The sequence below is a fragment of the Gavia stellata genome, chromosome 7, assembly GCF_030936135.1.
Source record: "Gavia stellata isolate bGavSte3 chromosome 7, bGavSte3.hap2, whole genome shotgun sequence".
NCBI classification, from domain to species: Eukaryota; Metazoa; Chordata; class Aves; order Gaviiformes; family Gaviidae; genus Gavia; species Gavia stellata.
In genome coordinates this window covers 38,026,879-38,048,401 of record NC_082600.1, presented here as the reverse complement: position 1 = coordinate 38,048,401, position 21,523 = coordinate 38,026,879, and the positions used below count along the sequence as shown (strand labels likewise).

Genomic DNA, 21,523 nt, shown 5'->3' with positions numbered 1-21,523 from the left:
TTCTCACAAGCTCCTTTTGAAATTATAATAAAGTCATCTTTTTCTGAATGCTACTTTTACATTATTTCCACCAAGCAAATTCACAGAGCCTGTTTCCTAGACATTAGACTAATGGCTTAATGGAGATTAAGCAGGAAGCCCAGAGCCCTAAGTGGGCTGTTTCTTTATGTTGATTTGCTTGCCTTCATTTTTCAAAGTGCCCAGTTAGGCATAGGGCGCTAAAGGCAGAATGTCAAGCTCTAGCCTGGATGCTTTGAACTGCAAACAGACTAGTGATTCTGAGAAACAAATGGGACAGGCATGACTGGTATTCAGGGTGGTCTTTACTTACTAAGCTGCTATTGGTGTAGCTGTAAACACCCTGGGGCCTTTACAGTCCTAGTCAGTGCGTGCAGTGACGGGCCTATCTAAACTGAGAGGCTCTGGCCTGTGAAATACTGTTAGAAGTCTTGGTATCTAAATGACTGTTAAGAAAGCACATGGTATCTGACAGCAGAGCTTCAAAGGATAAACTGTATAATGTGTATGAAAGAGAATTAAACTTTAAATGCAGCCAATTAATTAATAAATGTGTTCCCAGTTGGGTGGAGGAGGGGAAAAGACACTCAAAAATGTTCCCTTGTTTCCTAATCTGTGAAGTGGCTCCTTTTCAGGATAAGTAGACAGAAATACATTTTAGGAAAGGCTGAGTCTTAGACCCAGAATGTTGTCAGGCTTCAACAGCCAGTTAAGTTGTAACTGGCAATGATAGGATCTCAAAGAGGTTTGGGGTCAAAGCCCCAGAATTAAAATGCCTTCTAGAACATCTTACATTGAGAAAATTGACAGGTTCCATGGACAAAGCACTAGTGCATCCTCCATGGAGTTGCCTGGAAGTACTGTAAGACAATTTCCTTTATTGGTAGCTTGGCACTTTTGTGCCTGGGTTCTTGTGGGGTTTGAAAATGGAAAATAACTGTTAGGTATAGTTAGTGAAATGTGTAGTCCTAGGCGTCTTTGAGCAACTGAGCTCACTTAAGGCTGTATACAACCTGTCTAACTGGGAAGGAAGACAGCAATACAAACTGTACTTTATGTTAAAATTGCCAAGAAATAATTAAAAAAAACCCAAACTGTTTTTCTAGGTGACTTTCTATGATTGTCCTATCTCATCGCTGAATTAAAGCGACAATACTATCTTAAGCTCTCTAATCTGGAAAGTTGTGACACAGTTATTTGCAAGGGCATGCAAATAATCAAATTAATCCATTCCCATCCCGTTGCTCCTTTCATACTTGCCCAACTGATTTTTCTGAGAGGACTGTATTTTGAACGTTTCTCTGGGCACTTACTTAACTCACTTTCTCCTTTTACTGCTGTGTTTCCAGGATGCCAGGTGTATGACTTTGGAGATTTGAATTTCACTCAAGTTCCCAATGATGAACTGTACAACAACCTGATTTTATATCCCCGGTCAGTGGGTTTAGCCAGCCAGGTATTGGCAGATGCTGTAAGCAGAGCAGTAGCCGCTGGACACAGCTGTGTGACTATAGGAGGTGATCACAGGTGAGCTGAACTAGAAGCAATTAGTGGTGGTTCACACTTGGAGTATAAGAATTTAATTAAAAAATAAGGGGATGGTGGCAACAACTTGGGGTCATTTCCTGGCAATAATACAGGGTAGCAGCATTTTGATTTTCTTGCTGGGGCTTTTAGGGTGGAACACAGAAGACAACTACAAAAATCTGACCTTCTAAGACAGTACTGCTTAGTTCCAGACTGTTCTGTGATCTGCAGACATACAAGTGAGGTTTTCATTTTGGGAAAGTTTGTGTGATCAGGTCCCTTTAGGAACTGTTGCGGTTTCTTTATTGCTGAACGTTTAGCGATGTGTCTCTTTTGCCCCTCAACTCTCAGGATGTCAACTCTTAAGATGGGTTTGTAATGCCTGCACACAGACCACTTTGTAATAGATCTTATAACATGTGAATCTCTGTTTCTCCTCTTTTTCAATAACCTTTGGTTTGAGAATTGGTTGAAGAAGGTAGGGCATGTAAGAATGAATTGGGGGAGGAAGGTGTCACGATTGGAATAAAAAAAAAATGGGTGAATAGCAGAATTGATGAGTGAGCACACTAGATTTTTCTAAGAGATCATATGGAGCAAAACAGGTGAAGATTAGAGTGTGGGAAGAGTGACAGTGGAGAGAGAAAAGAGCTCTTTCTCATCTGTCAGTACCAGTATAGTCCTGTAGAGTTACTTAGTCTCCTGGAATAATGATAGTGGCATGCCGTGCAGTTTGTATCGGATGCACCCTTTATTGTCACAGATGTCTGATGCGTTGAAACATGACAACATTGCTGACCAAAGTTGCAGACACTTCCCATTGTCCTTGTAGTTGTTCTGAAGGAGAAATGGTGACTAAAGACTTTGCTACTGTATTCCAGCTTGGCACTTGGTTCTGTCAGTGGCCATGCACGGCAGTGCCCACACCTTGGTGTGATCTGGGTGGATGCGCATGCTGATATCAACACCCCTCTTACAACTCAGTCTGGAAACCTCCATGGACAACCACTCTCATTTCTCTTGAGAGAGCTCCAAGATAAAGTAAGTATCTTGCTTGTACAGTTAGCCTACATTGAAATCCTCAGCATTTTACTTTTTCTGGTGTGAGGTGCTTTCTTATTTGCTGCAAATGCACACCTTTTTTTATCTGAGTGCAAGCAAAAATATGTATTATTTGTGTGTCTACACAGGTACATATATATACACACGCACCTATGCACAAATACACACGTGTAAATATAGACAGACATACACACACATTTAGAAACAAGAATGAGAAAAAGCTTTTCTTTGTGTTAGCACCCTTTGTACAGTAAGCAAGAGTTCACACAAGCTGTATGTAGCAGCTGACCATGGTGCCGTTCCCGCTTAACGAGTGGTGTTGGTGCTGAGGCTGTTGCAATGGCAGCAATTCTATCAACTGAGCAAAAGAGGGAACCTCCCCCCAGCCAAGCCTGTGAGAGCTGTGCTGAGCTCACCTCCAGTAACAGCTAGTTCCTGCATACCTTGCAGGCTGCTTCTGCTTAGTTTGGTTCTTCCATGTTTTGACAACCTTGGGGCCTGACAGGGGCTGTTCCTGCATCTTCTAACTGGCTGCTCTGGCGTTGGCTCCACTGGCAAATATCACTAATCGGAACAGCTGTACCTGCTTACAGGGTGCTTTTAAAGAGATAGTCTCTTGTCTTGGAAAGAGGTCAAATTATCAGAGCTGTTTACTGGGGCACATGGAATGTGTGTGGCCAGTTTTTGCTGCTGTCAAGATGCTAAACAGTAGGTAGACCTAAGGCCTACGTATCCTTTTTGGCTTAGCTGCGGACTGTATCTATGTCCCTCTACAGGTACCTGTAGCATCTACTGGAGACACTGCAGTGGCAGCCTGTGCATTGTTAATAGCTGGGGCCTTTGCAGTAGGAACTTACGTATGACAATCTGCTTCTGCTGAAGCAGGATCAGCAACCGCAGGTTGCAAATGGATGCTGGAGCTGCAGAAAACCTGACTCTGGCACTTTGCAATCCTAGTCATTTCTCTTAAATTTCTTTTTTCTCTCTGATAAATTTTGCGGGTGCTGTGTTGATGGAGGTATGCCTCCTCCAAGTAAGATCAAGCATGTTTAACATCTTCATGGCTAACGCATTAGCACCTTTTCGGCATAGCAAGATTGCTATCATCTGGTAAAGATCTTCTGCTTTTCTCCTGCAAATTCTTTTGAATGAATTCCGTCCACAAGTCAATAGAGTCACGTGGTGCTTTTACATACTTTTTCTAATAATTCTTGTATGGTCTCTACAAACATCCTAGAATTCCCAAAATAATGCAAAATTAATGGGGCTTCTTGAACTACACCCAGGACATGAGAAGGTTAATATAAAAGGTTACTGTATTTCTAGTTTCTTGCCCATAAGCTAAAGGGGGTGATTTTTTTTTTTTTTTCTTTTTGGCAACTGCACCCAATTCTGCAGGAGAGATAGGAAGAGCAAGAGAAAATTTTGTGAATTTTGGAACTCACCTAAGGTGAACAGTTTACGTCTTGGTGAGAACAGAACACAACCAAGTTCATTGATAGAGTAAGATATGCTGCTTTCCTCTTTTGTCAGTAAGACAAAAGTATTTAATCGTCTTCCTGTGTCTACATTATTGATTTCTGGTCTGCTGGGTTCCAGTTCTTGAGCAGCACAGAAAATCGCTAGGTTTTTGTTGTTTTTTTAGAGCTACTAAAAGAATACTGTGAGCTTTCTGGGGTCAGTGGCGGAGCAGGCCTCTTGCCAGCAGCAGTAGTGAAGAAAGTGTAAGATGAAGCTACACTTAGAGGTGAGCTCGTCAGGTATGGTGTTGGTTATGAGATCTCATCACAAGCCCACCTAAATTCTAGCTGTCAGGGAGCCTATGCAGAAACATCTGACACAAGCCCCTCATCCTGTATTTGCAGCTACATAAATAGGCGTGTACTTATTTAGAGGGTTTTTCTTACCGTATTGTATGCCTGTTTAGCGGGAAGAAAAAACATCTGTCCTGCTGGTACAAGAAGGCTGCTACAAGTGTGAATTTTTAAACAGCTGTTTAGCAGTAGTAGAATGTGTCTTTGACAATAGCTTGTCTGGCTACATATCTGACTCACTGGAAGGAACCTTTATGTGTGAACAGATGCATATGGCTCCCTCACTCCCTCTCATCCAGTAGAGCAGTTGTGTTGGTAACGGGACAAAAAATGTACTGTCCTTCTTTCCTGACTGCTTTGCAAGGATTCTTTTTGAATCCTAAAACTGTCTGCCACCAGCAAGAAGGCTACTCTAGTCCTACACTCTGCTAAGCGTAACTTCTTTCTCAAAGCGATAGACAAACTAACCAGTTGCACTTTGCCTCTCAGGGAGGTTTCTATCTTGTCTAAGAGTACATAGCAGAGCAGTGTGAGAGGACAAGAGATTTTGTGGTGAGCCCTGTATCTCCTTCCTTGCTTTCACTCATGCTGTGAAGGGGTTTTTGAGCAACACATGTGTGTATGCTTCTCTGAGTGGACTCCCATAATTCCACCAAACTGTCTCTCTGGGTCACAAGATTTGGTCATCAACCTGATGATAATCATCTCGGGAAGGCTAGTTAGCACTTGGCTCCCTGTCTAGATTGTTTTGTAGAACCACAGAGGAACAACAGCTCCTTTGAGGATATAAAAAGAAAGCAAAATAGCCTGCGTGATTACATTTTATCTTCCTGATTCATTGCCCATCTCTACTAACTGGTACTGCTCTTCCAGCATCTCCAGGCTCCTTGTTCTTCATTCCCTATCAAGAGGACATGAGACCGAGGGAGTAGTGTAATGTGGTCTCTCTTGGTGGCAACAATCTGTTTAGACTGTTCTTGACCCCATGCCAGCAACTCAGTTTAGCTGCTGTAACCTTCTCTGGAATTGCATGAGAACTGAGCCAGGAGCACTGTCTCTTTGCTTGGTTAGTTTTTGAGCCACATCAAGTCCTAGCCCTTGTTCACTGTATGACCCTACAAACAGCTGTCCTGGCACAACGTAACGGGGGACTGATGTGGCAGCAACTGCTTAAATTAGCACAACTGCCAAGAACTCCCCAGGGCTGTTTCAACTCCCTCAGTTTAGGTGTTCTCTCACCTGTTTTTCGGAATCCCTTATGTATCCAGGGCTAATGAGCTTGGTCAATAGTCTCCTGAATTTATGTCCCCATGTAGCAGACAACATGAAGTATAAAAGTGATGAAATAAAGTATTTGGCCAGGTCGCTGTAGAACAAACCCTGGTGTTGCTTGCGCAGTCCACTCACAGGCTGTCAGCTGCTACTTGTTTGTCCAGGTAGCTTCACAAGAGCACTGTGTGGTACTCCTCACAGCAAGGTGGTGCTTTAGGATTTTTTTAAAAAGCTTTTAAAATTAGTTTTGTTGTTTTAAGGGAAAATATTTATAAACATAGTCCTCTGACTGGCATTCCTCAAACCAAGCATTAGTGTCAGGGCTCCTGGAACCATTCAAACTAAACTCATAAACTGCTATTAATAATTTACCATGAAAATACCTGTACATTTCTGATGCCAGTTTGGCTTTACTCATCAGCAACTCCTTTTCTATTGCAACAAAGTAAAACCAGGGCCTACCAAAGGAAGCTAAGGCATTCCATTTTCTTTATTTAAAGAGGAAGAGGTGTAATTAAAAAGGCAGTATTAAATCTACTAAATCATTGATACCAGAGATTATCTGACAATATTATCAATACTATGCTCAGCTTATGGTATGGTGATGGGTTTTGCAGGTACAGCTTCATTTCTGAGACCTGAATTATTTTTCCTAGTGGTCTCCAATTCGTTTATCGCTCTTCTATATTCAGAACTGCAGAAAAGTTTCAGGTCACTGCCCCAGAGTAACAAATACTTTTATTCTATGTGCTTATTTAATCCGACATAATTAAATATAGCTATGGGTGTGTGTTAGCCTTTAAAAACAAATCCAAATGTTGTAAATAGACTATAATTTGTAATTGAGAAGTGTAAGAGGGAAACAAAGCCTTCTTGCTGCTTGACAGCTGTGTTGGCTGTAGCCATTTTCAGAGCTGGGAGAGGAAAAGAAAATTGAATTAATTTAAAGCACTCCTAAAACTAGTAGCTATTACTACCTGAAGGATTTTTATAATTGCATACCATGACTACTTAATTGCCAAAACTGAAAAATGATGACCTTGTCATCGTTCATGTGCTGTCTTAGACCTGCTCTCTTCAGTTCTACGTTAAAAACCAGTATGATGTAGCCCAATTTCGAGGCCCAACTTTTTGTCATGGTGTTTTTTGGTGGTTTGGTTTTTTTTTTTTTTAGTTCCCACTTTGAATTTGTCCATCTTTAATGTTGTTTTTGCAACAAAGTTTGCATGACTTTTTGGTGATTCTCCTTAAAAGATAAAGGTGCCTTGGTTTTTATTCTTCCACTTAAATATGAAGTACTGGCTAAGTTACATAGCATTACTATTAAATGCACTGTCTAAGTGATCCCCATCTGGGTATCTAGTTTCTTATAATTTCCCCTTACATTCACTGATGCTAATTACCTATTGCTTGTGGATTTGGGCTTTTTATTCCTCCTCTTCAAACTGGAAAACGTCAAAGAGTTAAAAACCTTCAACTCAGGTAAAATGGTACAACAAAAGCAAGGACGAATTAAATTGGGAAGCCAAATTCTCAAGTGAAGAAGTTTCTCTGTTTAGACAGAGAAAGGATGTTATAACTAAATACAAAGTTTTGAGGGAAGCGTTAAATAGTTTTGTTATATATGTCATTAAACTAACCTAATAACAAACCTTTGCTTGCAGGTACCACAACTTCCTGGCTTTTCCTGGCTAAAGCCCTGCCTTTCAGCATCTGATATTGTGTACATTGGTTTGAGGGATGTGGATCCTGCTGAATAGTAAGTTGATTTAGATTAAAGGATTTTTGTAAAGGCTGAAATCATGAGCTGCTGTCCACATCAGGCTGTTCACAAGGGTTGCTAGATTTAAACTTAAATTTATTTTAACAGCTATATTTTGAAGAACTATGACATCCAGTATTTTTCCATGAGGGATATTGATCGCCTTGGAATTCAGAAAGTTATGGAAAGAACATTTGAACAACTGATGGGCAGGTAACAAACTATTATCTGATTTAAACTGCTCTTATCATCCACTAATAACTACTTTCAGGAAAGTTATTTAAGTGAAGGTCACTCTTGATGTAAGGTGGCCTAACAGAACGGTGACAGTGTCCAGTAAATTGTAACGTCTTAGCACTGACTTTAGTCCTTGACTTCCACATCTTGGACTGGAACCAGTGTTTTGCAAAAAGCTACTAGGTAGAGCCACAATTGTAGTGACTAATGTAACCGGTTTTATACGATTTCTTCTGTTTCTTGAGGAATTCTGCATTTTGCTGCAGTTTGACAAAATGTTTGAATCAACCTGGAGTCTAGAGTATACATTATACTTTTAGAAAATGTATGTATCAACTGATGGTAACTTGAATTCAGCTGTTAGTACATGAGGTAGAAGCATTTGATTGGCTTCCTCCTTAGACTATGTTCACATATGCTGTCCTGATGACAACTGCCACTTTCAGTTCAGCTAGTGAAGTTCAATGCTGAAGTCTTTGCTAACCTTGTTCAAGTTTGCTGAACCAGATCAGGGAGCAAATCATGCTAGTCTAGGCACACGTGGAGAGGATCAGAGTTAGAAGGGTAACCTCTCACCACAGGGTAGAACAAAGTCCTGTAAGCAGAACAAGGTCCATGTATCTGTGCTGCATGCTGTTATATCTAAAGGTGTGCTCACCCTTCCTAGCTGCAGCTGTGCCATGTAAAGAAGTTGCTAATCCCGATGCTTCTCCCTACTGAGCATTAGCAGTAAGTTGGAAGTACACAGTCTACCACTTAAATAGTTCATCTGAGTGACAAGCAGTGTCCAATTTATTAAGCTGTCATGAGTTGCTAGACTTCATGGAGTAAGTAAGTCACTAACGTTTTAAGTTTCAGATTATCCTTTACTACTTTTTCATCACCTAGGCTTACATGGCAAAGTTTGGAGGCAGCCTTCAACTATTGACCTGAAAAATGCAGAATGCCCCATTCATCTTGATGAGCTGTCTATGAAATCCTCAAGCTTGGTGCTTCCGCCATCCTAGATGCCTTGCAAATCAATGTTTCAGCCTTGCACCCTGGCTTTCTGTACAAAAGGAGAAAAGGCTGGATTATATCATACATTTCTCCACCTTTTTCCAACTAAGAAGACTAATATCAGATAAGATGGTTAGAACTAAAGTACTTATCTTCAGCCAAATCACACCTGAGCAGATGCTCAGTGAACCTAGAGAGACAACCTTCTGTCTTTCCAATGTGTACTGGGGAAAGTTCTGAGCTAAGAGATGTTTCAGAGTCCAAAAGATGTTAAAAAAAAAAAGTGCTTTCCCAATGTATCTATGTAAGACATGGTATAGGACTTAGGGGGGACCTTTAGCATCATGCTCCATGATGCTACTTTGCTGATCAGCCTGGGCAGTAAGAAATACATGTAGAAAAAGTTCAAGGTTCTGAGATTCTTTTTCTTGTTTTATTCTGTTGCAGGAGACAGAGGCCAATTCACCTGAGTTTTGACATTGATGCTTTTGATCCCTCACTGGCTCCAGCAACTGGGACTCCTGTTCTAGGTGGATTAACTTACAGAGAAGGCATGTACATCACAGAGGAAATACACAACACAGGTAGGAGTTCACCAGCAGTACTGGACTAAGCAAGGACAGGACAAACTACATAGAGCTCATTGGTTACGTTTTTCCTGTGTAACTAGATAATAAGATCAATGTAGTCAAAGCTAAGGTGCCTATAAAGTCAATTCAACCTTCAGTAAGGGAAAAAGTAGTCCTATGATTGGGCAATACACCAGGTGTTTGGAAGCAGCTTAACCATCAACAGCTTCAACTTACCAAAAGTAAGTAAAATACATAACATATTAACAACTAATGCCAAAAATTACTTGGTCATTTTGTATATAATACTGTCCCCTATTCCTAAACACATGAGGTCAGATGTAAAAATGGGCATCTGGAATAAAAAAAATAGATGCGAACAATTTTAAACAGTTTGAAGTTCCATTCTAGGATTCAAGGCTAGCAAATCGAGCTTTCACTAGGTATACTGCAGTTGACTCAATACATGAGGAATTTCTTCCTTGTGCCATGGAGTTTTTATTTAATTTGTTTAAACAATGAGTTATTTGCAGTAAAAGTTGGTATGGGAAGAAGGAAAAAAAAACCCAAACAACAAGACAACAGATTCAATAGAATCATGAATAGGATGCCAAAAAATACTAGGTGAGACTATTTTATATCCCCTAATTTTTGGATGGGAAGAAAACAAGGTTAAAAAACATTCCTCTCATAAGTGGATACAGAATATGAAACTTGTTTTTCCTGAATGCTAAAAGCATGGATGAGTGAGGTAGTGATGGTGTAAGAAAGAACCAAATTAAAAACACAAACTTGCATCTAAGAATGATAACCTCATCCCTCACTTGAGAGCAAATTTTACTTGTCTAAGGGTTAGGTCATGAGCTCAACTGTCAGACTTGCTACAACAAATGGAAGGCTGCAAAAGAAACCCTGTTAGAGAATTTACCCTTTTTCATAGTAACAAAGCTGTAAATCATTTCCACAGGAATGCTTTCAGCTGTAGACATGGTTGAAGTCAATCCACTGCTTGGAGCTTCTCAAGAGGAAGTGAATGCAACTGCTAGTCTTGCAGTTGACGTGATAGCAACGTGCTTTGGGCAGACAAGGGAAGGCGCACACATCGCTTTTGATGAACTCCCAACACCCAGTTCTCCAGATGAATCTGACAGTGAAGAGCAAGTGAGGATTTAAGAACCCTAAGTGTTGGGTACATTGGACATTATAGAGCTCTGCTGAGGCACTTGAGTGGATAGATTGTCAAGACTTGGTGCATACTGTTACCTTCTCAATTTTTAAATAAACTAGCTTTTCCACTGATTGGTGGCTACTTTATTGCATATCAAGATTTATTCATTTAGTTAAGTATATACAAATGGAGACAATAAAATATTTATTACCTTCTTATTAATCTTACCAGTAGTTCAAGTCTGTCTCTGCATTTTCCTTTTACTCCCATTCTCTGTCTTTCTAGTGTCAGTACAGTTTCAGTTGAACATGCTGTCTCATAAGACAGTTCAATCCTCAGACAGTCAAAGGGAACAGACGTCCCATCTGCTTCCTCAACAGTGGAAAAGCTCATCTCACTTATGAGGATTCATCTGCTGCGAAAGAACTTGTAGTAGACCACACCTCCTAGGATGGCTAGTTCCAGGATGATGATAATTGACAGCAACAACTTATTAGTGATTACTCTAGAGTTAAAAAAAAAATAAAAATCCAAGATAGCTTTTTCCCCTCTTGATTATGAAAGCAAATTCTAGACAATTTGATCACCACCCTACCTTCAATAAGTATACTCCCTGTTTCAGCTAGACCACAAAGTGCTATTCGAATAGCTCTTAACAAGCAGGAAGGGACAAACTCAGTAGTTTCCTACTCATGTTTTCCTGAAATTCTGCTTAAATCTTCTACTTCAACTGTAGCAGTTCTGTTCTTCTTCCCCCACCCTGCATAAGGCAGACCATTCTGCTCTATATGTGCCTGCTCATTCGATTGAGCAAAGAGGAACACATCAGTTGAACTCCTGTACTAAAACCCACATTGTGGTGCTTTTACTTGGAACTATGTAGCTGAAGTAAAACTACACAATCTCAAAATACTAATGTACTTTTACTATTGAAAATTATACAGTTATCATAACTTCCTTTAGCAATAGGTATAAAGGAAAGGTGGTTAGTCCAGAAGTACCTTCTGGAAATAAACTCCACAAACTGGTTTATAAGGATAATTAAACCATATAGTTAAGAAACTGCAAATACACTTAAGCAGCCAAGGCTTTAGTTATCAAAATAGTATATGGTCAGGGTCAGCATTTCTCGTACAACAATCTAGCTACTCTAGGGTGTTACTATGGGCTAAACAGATTTGTCTGTGTCATCAGACATCTTAACTCCATGGTGCAGTGATTTACAGCACAGCTTTTTCCAACCTGAATAACAAGGAGTTGCATCTAAAGTTACCATTAGCCATTCACTGTAACTTGCTTATGTCCTCACCACAATTTATCATGCAGGATGGTTAAAGATCGCTTATTATCGTAAATGAGCAGCACAAATTCAGTAGTGTTCAACTGCCTGTACTCCATTAAGTAATTACCAGAGAGGAGAACACACAAATTAGCATCTGCACATGGGCACACATTCTGTTTACACATTCCCTAAAACCTCCCTGCAGTTCCAGCTGCCCCTCTGTTGTTTATTTTTTGCCTGAAACCTGAGTGCTGCTCTAACTCAGTCAGGCTACTCACCTCCTGGACATAGAACGTAGAATCTTGCGACTCTTGCTCAAGTTCTCGCTTGTATTCACCAACTAAAAAGAAACAGAAGTTATTTGCCAGTTGAACAAGTATACAGCAGCTCTGTAAAGATGCACCTGGAAGTAGCTGGTGTTGAAACCTTCCAGTTAGTTAATAATGGGACCAAGGCTACCCATATATTCTCAAAATTGAGAGACAACATTGTTCTCTATGCACAATACAAGCTGGAAGCATTGTCTCCTCTTTAAGGAGGAAATAAGACTTCTTTCATGTACACTTTTCCCTTGGATACATACAAAGATAAGCAATTTAGGATCACTTTCTGCCCCTTTAGCTAATCTACAAATATCAGAAAGTTGGTATTAGCTCCTTTCATTAAATTTTATTCCATTATTCTAGTTGTTAACACCAGAAGAAACTGATACTGCCATGTTCTCCCCAGTGCCTTTCTGGAACTGTTTGAAATGCTGTTCATTTTCTAGCAAAGAAAGAACAATGTTGCACTGACAGGTCTAAGTGACCCACTGGATATGAGCTCTGAACTGTTAACAGATGATCCATTTCAGCTTTGTAATGCTCAGAAATGAACTGCCATGTATTTCTCAGTCAGCTGTTAAGAAGCATGTAATTCAGTGAGGTTATGGACAACTAGAAAAGCTGTTGTTGCCCTGTAGGTACGTTACTTTGCACTGAAATGGACTGGACCAAGCTGGGAAAAGAACTACCAAGTTCATTCAATGCATACTAGATTTCCAATCTTTGCTATGAAAGACGAAGCACAAAGGAAGTCTGCTTCTAGTTGGAATGTACGGTTAATACAATTCAGCAATACAATGCCTAAAAGGCTCACAATAAAAGTCACAGCTTCATGAACAACTGTGGATAGACTTGACATGCTTGAAGGACTGTAATATTTTTAATTAGAAAAAGAACAGACAAAAAACTATACCTACAAACCTTAAGATCACATTTCCTTTCCTGCTCTCTAACCCAAATTTGGGAGCGGGGCAAATTAAATTCTGACTGAAATCGAAAAACTACTTAAATGAAAAAGCTACAGGCTTTGTTGCCATGAGTAGAGAGAACTCCCCAGGAAAGTGGTATGCTTTTTGTTTTGGCTGAGCGTGCTTACTTGCCAAACTCTGTGTCCCCCTGCAAGCCACTTGCCTAAAAGCGTTACACTCAGGATCCCTTGTACACACAGAAAATCTCATCAGTTTGTTACTTCAGAAAATCAAATTCTCAGTTTTGCATATGTGTGTAAACAAAGCAAATGAACTACTTTTTAAAGCTTCCACAGTAGAAGCAGAGCTTCTTGACCCAAGGATGAGGAACAGGCATCTTGTCTGACACCACTTTCTCCCTCCTTAGCTAACCTACAAACAGAAGAACTTGCTAACTGCCTCCTAAATCTAAACCTTTACTAGTAATCTAGTGGCAGGCAACTCCTCAGCATTTTTTTTTTTTAAATCTGCTAATTTTTTTTTTTTAGCAGGTTTATAGGTCTAATATCCAATCTTGCACAGATATAGCAGCAAACATTTGGCCATCGTGCTTTGGGCCCTTCTACAGTAATTATTTTCCTTTTATGAGCACAGCATAGAAACATGGCAGCCTGGATTTGGTCTGTAGAAACAGCATGTCTAGGGAGGCCTCTGAGACTAATTACCAGCATGCAGTTCCCACTAAGCCAACATCAGGTTGTTTCAATACAATGCCCACAGTTTCTCTGCTTACTCTGCTCTTGGTGCGTTCCAGTTGCTCCCGCTGCTCCCCAAGTTCTTCAATTATATCGGTGCCAATCTGATCTGTTTCAGCAGCAATTCGGTGTGAGCGCTCAATGCTCTGACTGGCGCGGTTCAGGCTGTCTGTTCCCTGGAGAAGCAGCACCCTCTGTGACTGCAGATTAGTCTGAAAAATAATGTTTGCTTAACTATTAAGCACAAAGAAAGAGGTATTAGGCTTCTGACATACTAAAAAGTTAAGACGTGACTCCATAGGCCATCCATTTGCATTAGCTGTACATGCTTCTTGTGTTAACTGATGTAGCCCCATTAATTTTGAAAGAGTTCTTGTTCACATTGTAAGATTATGGCCAATCTTGAAAAAGAAGGACACAGAGCTAAGGAGTTAAAACTGTTACAAAAAACTGTCTTTGCAACAATTTACTTTTCCATTAAAGAACATTTACATGAAAATAGTATCTTTGCTTTCCTGACGCTAACTTTTCCTTCCATTGGTATCTAAAATCAGTCTAATTTGTGACTTCACAGTTGGTTGCCAGGGAGATCACTAAGGGTTTACACAGTCAAAAGGATTAGGAACAAACAGCACTAACAGATGGACTGCTAAGTAACAAAGATCTACTTTTCATGCCAGTAGCCTCAGCTAGAGGGTAAGAAATGTTTGCTGACCTTGAGGTCAAAAGTTAGCTCAAAAGAAAGTATTTTCTTAAGCTTCAGAAAATCTAATCTACCACCCTGCTTTCAGGTTTTAGAGGAACCAATCAAAAGGAATCAAATGCCAAAATTTACGAAGCTACTGCTGAAGGAGATACTAAGGAAAGAGCCTCCCTCGAACCTCCCTTATCCAAGGCAGACAAACAAAAAGCCCACCTCCATGAACTTTCTGTACACATGACAGCACTTCAAAGATAACAAGCAGATTCAGTCTCACTAGGTCAAATATATCTTAAGCATATCTGGTAAACAAAGAAATTGGTGTATTTCTTTCTCTCTCATCCATAGTGAATGAAGTGCTAAAGGATGACTTCTTACATTTTCTTGAAATTATTTACCCTGAGATTGCTGAAAAGAGAATTCTACCGAAGAACCTATACAGTGCATGATTCACACACCTTGCTAGTTTTGGAGACTAAAACTAGATCAGTTAACCTTTCTTCTCAGTCAGTAGCATCACTTTTGTGTTTTCACTGCTGTAGGGGAATGATTAAATAAAGCATTTCAGTACAGAATGTTGTGTAAGTTACTAACTGCATGGTATTCAAGGACTTCCATTTTGATTATACTCATATCTTTGTTTTAGATTAGAAAAGCTCTCCTTTGAGTTCCAAATGTTCTTTCTCCTCCCTGAGATATTCATGTTACATGCAGAGAGATATACAGCGAGTTATACAAGCACAGAAGCTAAGTGGATTAAAGTAGAAACACTGTAAACACCTGGAATATTTTTTTTAAACAATCACAGCAATGTTAAATAAAATTTGTATCTAATTCTCACACTCTGTTCATTTTCTGTGGAGAAGATCCCGTATTTTATATCGCCTTGACTTCCAGGGCCGAATCCCAAATCTGTGCTTCTCATCTCTCTCTGGAACATGGAGAGGTCTCTTCTGTATGCCCGGATTTTGCTCATCATTTGGTTGCGGAAAGGCAGAGGAGCATACTTCAGTTCTTCCTCCATTTCCCGCAGCTTTAATGAAAGAAAATGTGTTTATTTTTTAAAGCAGCAAATCTGTTCTTATCAGCAGTTATACTCAAAAATCACCAACCAGATGAAGGGATTCACATGTTTTTATGCGACTGGGGGGGATTAACCCCAAACCCTATACCCCTCATCTAGTATCAAGTACACCATTCTGCCTAATGCTGTTCAGCCTGCATGGATTTTCAGATACACAATGCCTCAAGGAAAAAAAAAAAATAATTGCCCAGCTTAAACGCTTGATATTTTCTGAAACGTCACTCTATAGCTTCAAAACGTGCAGTTCTCACTTTCATATTGTTTAAGCATTTATAGGATGGGCATCAGCTTCTTATCATGTCTATGCAACAGAGACCTTCATAGGCAGGCATGCCACTAAATTCATACTCTGAACATCCGGGCCTGGCAACTGGAGTTAGGATTTGTAAATCTTCGGATTGTGGATGTGTGAATTTTCACATCAACTTTTGGTGACAGTTGTTACAAATTCACAATGCTTAAAGCTGTCCACCAATATAAGCTCTCTTACAACACGAACTCTACATCTCATACATCACCTACGCAGACACATACCAATAAAACACGGGAACTTAGAGGAATAAAGCAATAGTACATTAAGAAAAAAAGAAAGCTTAATCCACAAGGTCTTGCTTAAAAAGAAAGTCACATGGGGTTTTGCACAGTCCTACGTCACCTACTGTCCAGGAAGCCTATACGATAGAGACTTCAAATATTAAAGATCCCCGATATTTAATCATCAGACTATTACAGAAAGATCAGATGGGTTAAGACCAACATGAAAAAAGACAGTAGGAAAAAAAAAAAAAAAAGATTCTCTACATGCCCTCCCCACAACCTGTAGCAATTGTATTTGTATCTCTATCACTCTCCTTTGTTCAACAAAGGGAAGGCGATACCCAAACCGAGCACTCAAAAGAAAAATTATGTATGTAAGAATATTTGTCTATATCTATGTATGTATACAGATATATATAACAGTCTTGACAAACACAGACACATCTATCAGATCAATGAATCAAACATTAAAAAAATACATTTGCCTGCCTGTATATGAACCATAAAGAGAGTAAAATTTGGAAGTACTGTCCTTTTTAAGGCATCAATGTTTTAACTGGTCAGAAAGGCCAGAAGTCTAGACTTATGTTTACCGTTTCATTTGCTTCACGCTGTTTCTCATCAAATTCTCGAACTAGTTTTTTCTTCTCCTCTGTGGAAGAAAAAAATAGTATGTCAGACAAACTATGAAGAAATGACAACAGAACTCAATCCATTATAGACAAGGAAGCTGCCACAGATGGCTGATTACAGAGACGCCAGGTCAAAATTTACCTCAAACAGGAACAGCCTGTTCTTATGACAACTTATCAGAAGAAGGTGGGGGGAGAGGAGCAGAAACCACCCTTCCAAATGCTGGCCACTGCCTCTGGTAGACAAAAGACGTCATTTTTCAAACCTGAATTTTTTTTCTGACCGATTATCCTCCAATCTCCACTGACAGAATTGCGTGTTGAAAAACATTTAACATGAAAGGATAACAAAGAGGACATGTTGGTAAACCACTCCTAAATATTTCTTACTTTTTTTTTTTTTTAAACACACATTTGACAAGATTACTGAAGGCTGAAACTATAATTTGGATTTGAACAGAACATCAAGTCAATCTACATTTTCAAGTGAGCCCTGAAGTTCCTTGCAGATAGGGCACTCTGCATTCTCATAGTCATAAAGTAACTAGGTAAACGGGATAAGCATTCTAGAGTACACAGAGATTAAAGATGCCATCAAGGTATCGCCTCAGGTTCACAGATTAATGCCCAAATGCTTCCCTCTTCTGGAATTACATCACTTGTTTGAATCAGCCAACAAAACTAGACATGGACTTGTTTGAGACCAGCATTTGCCAAGGTCCTTATATCTAGGGCTTTGGATGCCAAAGAATGGGTTTCACCTTTGTTATTCTATTTTTAAACAAAACCTTAACTCGTGTATTTTGCATGTGTCAAAAAACTATCATACCTCTCTAATATCCATGATCAATGAAAGTAGCATTCTGAAACTCCCATTATCTGAATGGAGCAAAAAAAAAAAAATTGTTTTATAAGCTTTTGCAAAAGCACTGAAGATGACCACCAGAAGACTCCTGTAGAGTACTGCTGTATAAAACCAAATTCCATCAGAAGTCTGATAAATATGCACTAGCCCAATTCACCTCTCAGGAGAGAATAATTCAGTCTTAAATAAAATTTTGGGTAGGAAAAAATGCAGACAGTCATCTTGGTAAAACTTCTCTCATTTGATTTAACTTAAAGACAAAATTAAAGATAACATTATGAAAACATTGTTGTAATAAAAAGTGACTTGATAATACTTTTTTGTAAATATGGTCCTCTGAGAAAGATGCAGTTTTTAAACTACCGAGCTCTCAACAGAGAGCAGAAAAATAATTTTAAGTGATCAAAACATTTTTATATAGCTCCTTTCATATACACAACATGCCTAAGCTGTGGCCTTTCCTTTTCAGTTCAAATTCATATTAAGCCCCAGAATTTTGGGTCTTTTTAGTCTGGAGAAGAGAAGACTGAGGGGGAATCTTATTAATGCTTCTACATACTTCAGGGTGGGGTGCCAGGAGGATGGGGCCAATCTTTTTTCAGTGGTGCCCAGTGACAGCACAAGAGGTAACAGGCACAAACGTGGTCATAGGAAGTTCCATCTAAACATGAGGAGGAACTTCTTTACTTTGAGGATGGCAGAGCACTGGACCAAGATGCCCAGAGAGGTTGTGGAGTCTCCTTCTCTGGAGATATTCAAAACTCGCCTGGACGCATTCCTGTGCAATCTGCTCTAGGTGAACCTGCTCTGGGGTCGGGGGGTTGGACTAGATGATCTCCAGAGGTCCTGTCCAGCCCCTATCATTCTGTGATATGAACTGTAGAGAACTTAAGACAGAATTAAAAACCTTCATCTAACAAGAAGCTATCCTCTCAAGTAGCACACAGAATTATTACAGACTAAGCGACATTATGACTGTTAACACATTACACACTAGCTTGGATCAGGAAATGCAGTTTCACATCCCAGTTAATTCAGGAGGAAATGCTGACTTACGAGGTTCCTAAATACACTCTCCTCAACTTCCTCCATGATTTACCACCATGTACATTTGTGCTGATGCAATTATTTGTGTAGCTGGGTTGCAACTGAAATCATGGACATGAACAGCAGGAAAACACTCTTCAGAAATCACCATTTTGTTTCACACGGGTCATTTCACTAATCTGATTTAAGTAGTGCCCTGTTAAAAGACCTGCTGTCTCAAACTAATTGAAACCCGCTGCAATACCGAAAAAAGCAGTATTTTACCTTCTTTGCGTCCCACAAGATGATTAAGACGACACTGCAGTTATGAACAAGCAGCCAAAGAAACGCTAGTTTCCAAAAGTCAAGTTGCAATGGCTTGAGACTCTTTTGTCTATACGCCAACAAGAAAACAGGCAATGTGGCTTGAATGCATTATACTGGATCTGGCCTAACAGAAATGTCAGAATACATTAAGCAGTTTAATTCATATCACTCTGAATTAAACTGCAACTCAAAGTACATTGAGAGAATTTTTTCATTGCAGTAAAAGTAAAAAGTACCTAAGCCATAGTAACATTACCCACATGCTCATCAAAACTTAACTGATTTATTTCCAATCAGTTAGAAATACATTCGGTTGAAAAGTACAGCTAACTGAATTAATTTAGAGGAAAGCATCTATATATGAAATTGATCCAGGCTGTTTAAAATGCCTTCTTAGAAATCTGGAAGGAAAAAATTTGTTTCTAGAGCTAGGAATTTGTTATCTTGTTTATATAGAGTGGACAGCATTTCCAACCCTCTGCCCCTTAAAGATGTCCAAAGGACTATAGATTCCATCTTCCCTTGAGTTTCGGAGCATGCCAATCATCTGAAAAGAGTATGCAAAGTATCTTTTATTACCTCCTGAGGTTTTCAGGATCAGATAACTCAAAAATAAAGATACAACCCCCTCCCCATACGTACAAGAAGCAAACAACGCACATTAGGAGAGTGGAACGCCCCCACGATAGACAAATTCCTGACTTATCTTAAACTCTCTTAGAAGGACTTTCCAAAAATATTACCAGCATTTTTGCAGCAACAAATTTAAAGAACAGTCATATTCAAATTTCATAGCATGTCTGAAAAATAAGTTTGTAATTATTTGCAATCTGTTGAAAAAAGTAATAATCTACAAGCACTGCAAAAATTGCTGCCTGTAAATACGCCATTTAAGCCCATTGCTAAGAATTCACTGCTCAAGACTACCCCAGTTCCGTGGAGACCTGACAAAAGCTTTACTTCACCAAGAAACCAACCACTCTCCTTTCTACAAGGAAATCAGGATTTCCTCCAAGAAAGAGTAATTTCTTCTTTTATGCTTTTTATTCTTGTTGACCGCTAGTGAAATTAAGTCAGCTTTGAAAGCTGTCATTCAGAGGTTTGAAGATTTTTCTTCTACCAAACTTTCTGGAAATGCTGATGACGAGGACTGCGACCCTGAATTTAACTCATTATTAAATGGAAAGACAGGTAAGAAACGGAACGTTAAGCGTTTCATAGCCTGTGTTATCTAGCCCAGACTGGTATATTCTGAACAAACCGGTTTTATGATTTTACACCTAAACACATAAAATTGATCAATTCTGGGAGAATGACAAGACTATCGCAGAATGCGGCTGATAGCCCCTACTCCTTGTGGTACAAAACCCAAGGCGGGCTACAGGAGTTCGTGATAACCGTGTATCACGTTTCTCATATGAAGGAAGTATTTAATCAAAGAGATTCGGTGACATTGGTAAAATTCTCCTTTTCAGATGACCTCCTTTTCAGGTTCTCAGAATACTGCCAAGTATTAGGAACTGAATTAGAAGCACCATGCCAAGTCCTACAAAGAAGTGTTCTGTCAGAGCGTTTTACCCACTAGTATGGTATAAAGAATACCCATAAAATCAGATTTTGCTTCTAATATAACTTCGTGTAGCTTGATAGTTTCTTCTAGTCTGTGGGTAGGTAGTGCATAAACCAGACTTTTAAAACAGTCATTTAAAATGCAAGTCTTCTCCACTAAGTCTACAAATAGTTGCTGACATTTGTGATAATAAAAGCTGCTTTAAATTCTGCTGATGAGGTTTTAAACAAGAGTCCAACAATGACCAAAGAAAAACAAAAGAAAAAACCCAAAGCACTGCAATTTAGGCAGTTCACCTAGAAACAGCCTGAAATAACATCCAAATGACAACTCTTCCTCAGAGAGCGGAGGAAGCCGAAAGCCCAGCACAGCAGCGCTTGGCTACGGCGCTGCAGTTTGCCAGGCAAGAGGAGCTCCTCCAGAGGAGTAAAGCGGCACACCTGCCCCGCTACCCGCGTATCTGGGGCTTTGCGGGACCAGGCCCGACACCCCAGAGGACAGCTACCAGAATATTGCAGCAGCTGAAGAATAAGGCAGAGTGAAGCCAGACCGAGCAAAGCCCCCGCCCCGCCCCGGAGGCGGCTCCCGAAAGTGATGCACTACATTCCTGCAATTGCCTTGGCAAACTCCCTCCCCACACACCGGCTTCCTTAGAGGGACTTTGCCCCCCGGCTGTAAAAACAGCTTCATCTGTGGAGAAACACTCCCTGCGACGGCCCTACAGCAAGCCCCAGCTACCCGAGAGGCCGCCCGCGGGGAAGCCCCAGGCGGAGGGCCAGCTGCCCCCGGGCTGGGAGGAGGCCACGCACCGCCACAGCCCCCCGCGGCCGGTCCCCGGCGACGGGAGAGAGACGGCGGGCGCCCGAGCCCCCGCTCCCGGTAAAGCCCAGCCCGCTGCCCGCCCAGCGCCCCGCGACCGCTACGCCCCGCTCCACGCAACAAGGAGCGGCCGCCGCCCGCCCGCGCCTCACCGGCCGCGCTGCTCCGCAGCCGCTCGGGGACGGCCCGCAGGTCTCCGTGCAACCCCCGGAAGATCTCGTGCAGCCGCTCCAGGTGCTCCGAGGAGCCGGAGCCGCGGCCCGCCAT

The 21,523-nt window shown here is 40.5% G+C and overlaps 2 protein-coding genes across 2 annotated transcripts in view; one reads left to right on the top strand and one right to left on the bottom strand.

Moving 5' to 3' along the window:
- ARG2 (arginase 2) overlaps positions 1–10,505 on the top strand; it is a 23,107-nt gene extending 12,602 nt beyond the window's left edge. The window contains exons 3-8 of the mRNA XM_059819429.1: positions 1,368–1,545; positions 2,427–2,586; positions 7,358–7,452; positions 7,564–7,668; positions 9,139–9,275; positions 10,228–10,505. Coding sequence (XP_059675412.1) covers positions 1,368–1,545; positions 2,427–2,586; positions 7,358–7,452; positions 7,564–7,668; positions 9,139–9,275; positions 10,228–10,433 — 881 coding nt within the window. The 3' untranslated portion in view covers positions 10,434–10,505. The remainder of the gene's footprint in view (positions 1–1,367; positions 1,546–2,426; positions 2,587–7,357; positions 7,453–7,563; positions 7,669–9,138; positions 9,276–10,227) is intronic.
- On the bottom strand, positions 10,504–21,523 carry VTI1B (vesicle transport through interaction with t-SNAREs 1B). The gene is made up of 6 exons (XM_059819430.1): positions 21,409–21,523; positions 16,611–16,669; positions 15,238–15,429; positions 13,735–13,908; positions 11,989–12,050; positions 10,504–10,933 (listed from the first exon to the last, which is right to left on the bottom strand). Exons 1-6 carry the CDS (start codon positions 21,521–21,523, stop codon positions 10,837–10,839), a joined length of 699 nt encoding a protein of 232 aa, XP_059675413.1. The 3' UTR covers positions 10,504–10,836.

Coding starts and splice junctions, on each gene's coding strand:
- VTI1B (XM_059819430.1), bottom strand. CDS start 21,523: ATGGCGGGCCGCGGCTCCGGCTCCTCGGAGCACCTGGAGCGGCTGCAC. Junction 16,670..21,408: donor GCTGCGGAGCAGCGCGGCCG/GTGAGGCGCGGG, acceptor TTTCTTCCACAG/AGGAGAAGAAAAAACTAGTT. Junction 15,430..16,610: donor AGCGTGAAGCAAATGAAACG/GTAAACATAAGT, acceptor CTTTCATTAAAG/CTGCGGGAAATGGAGGAAGA.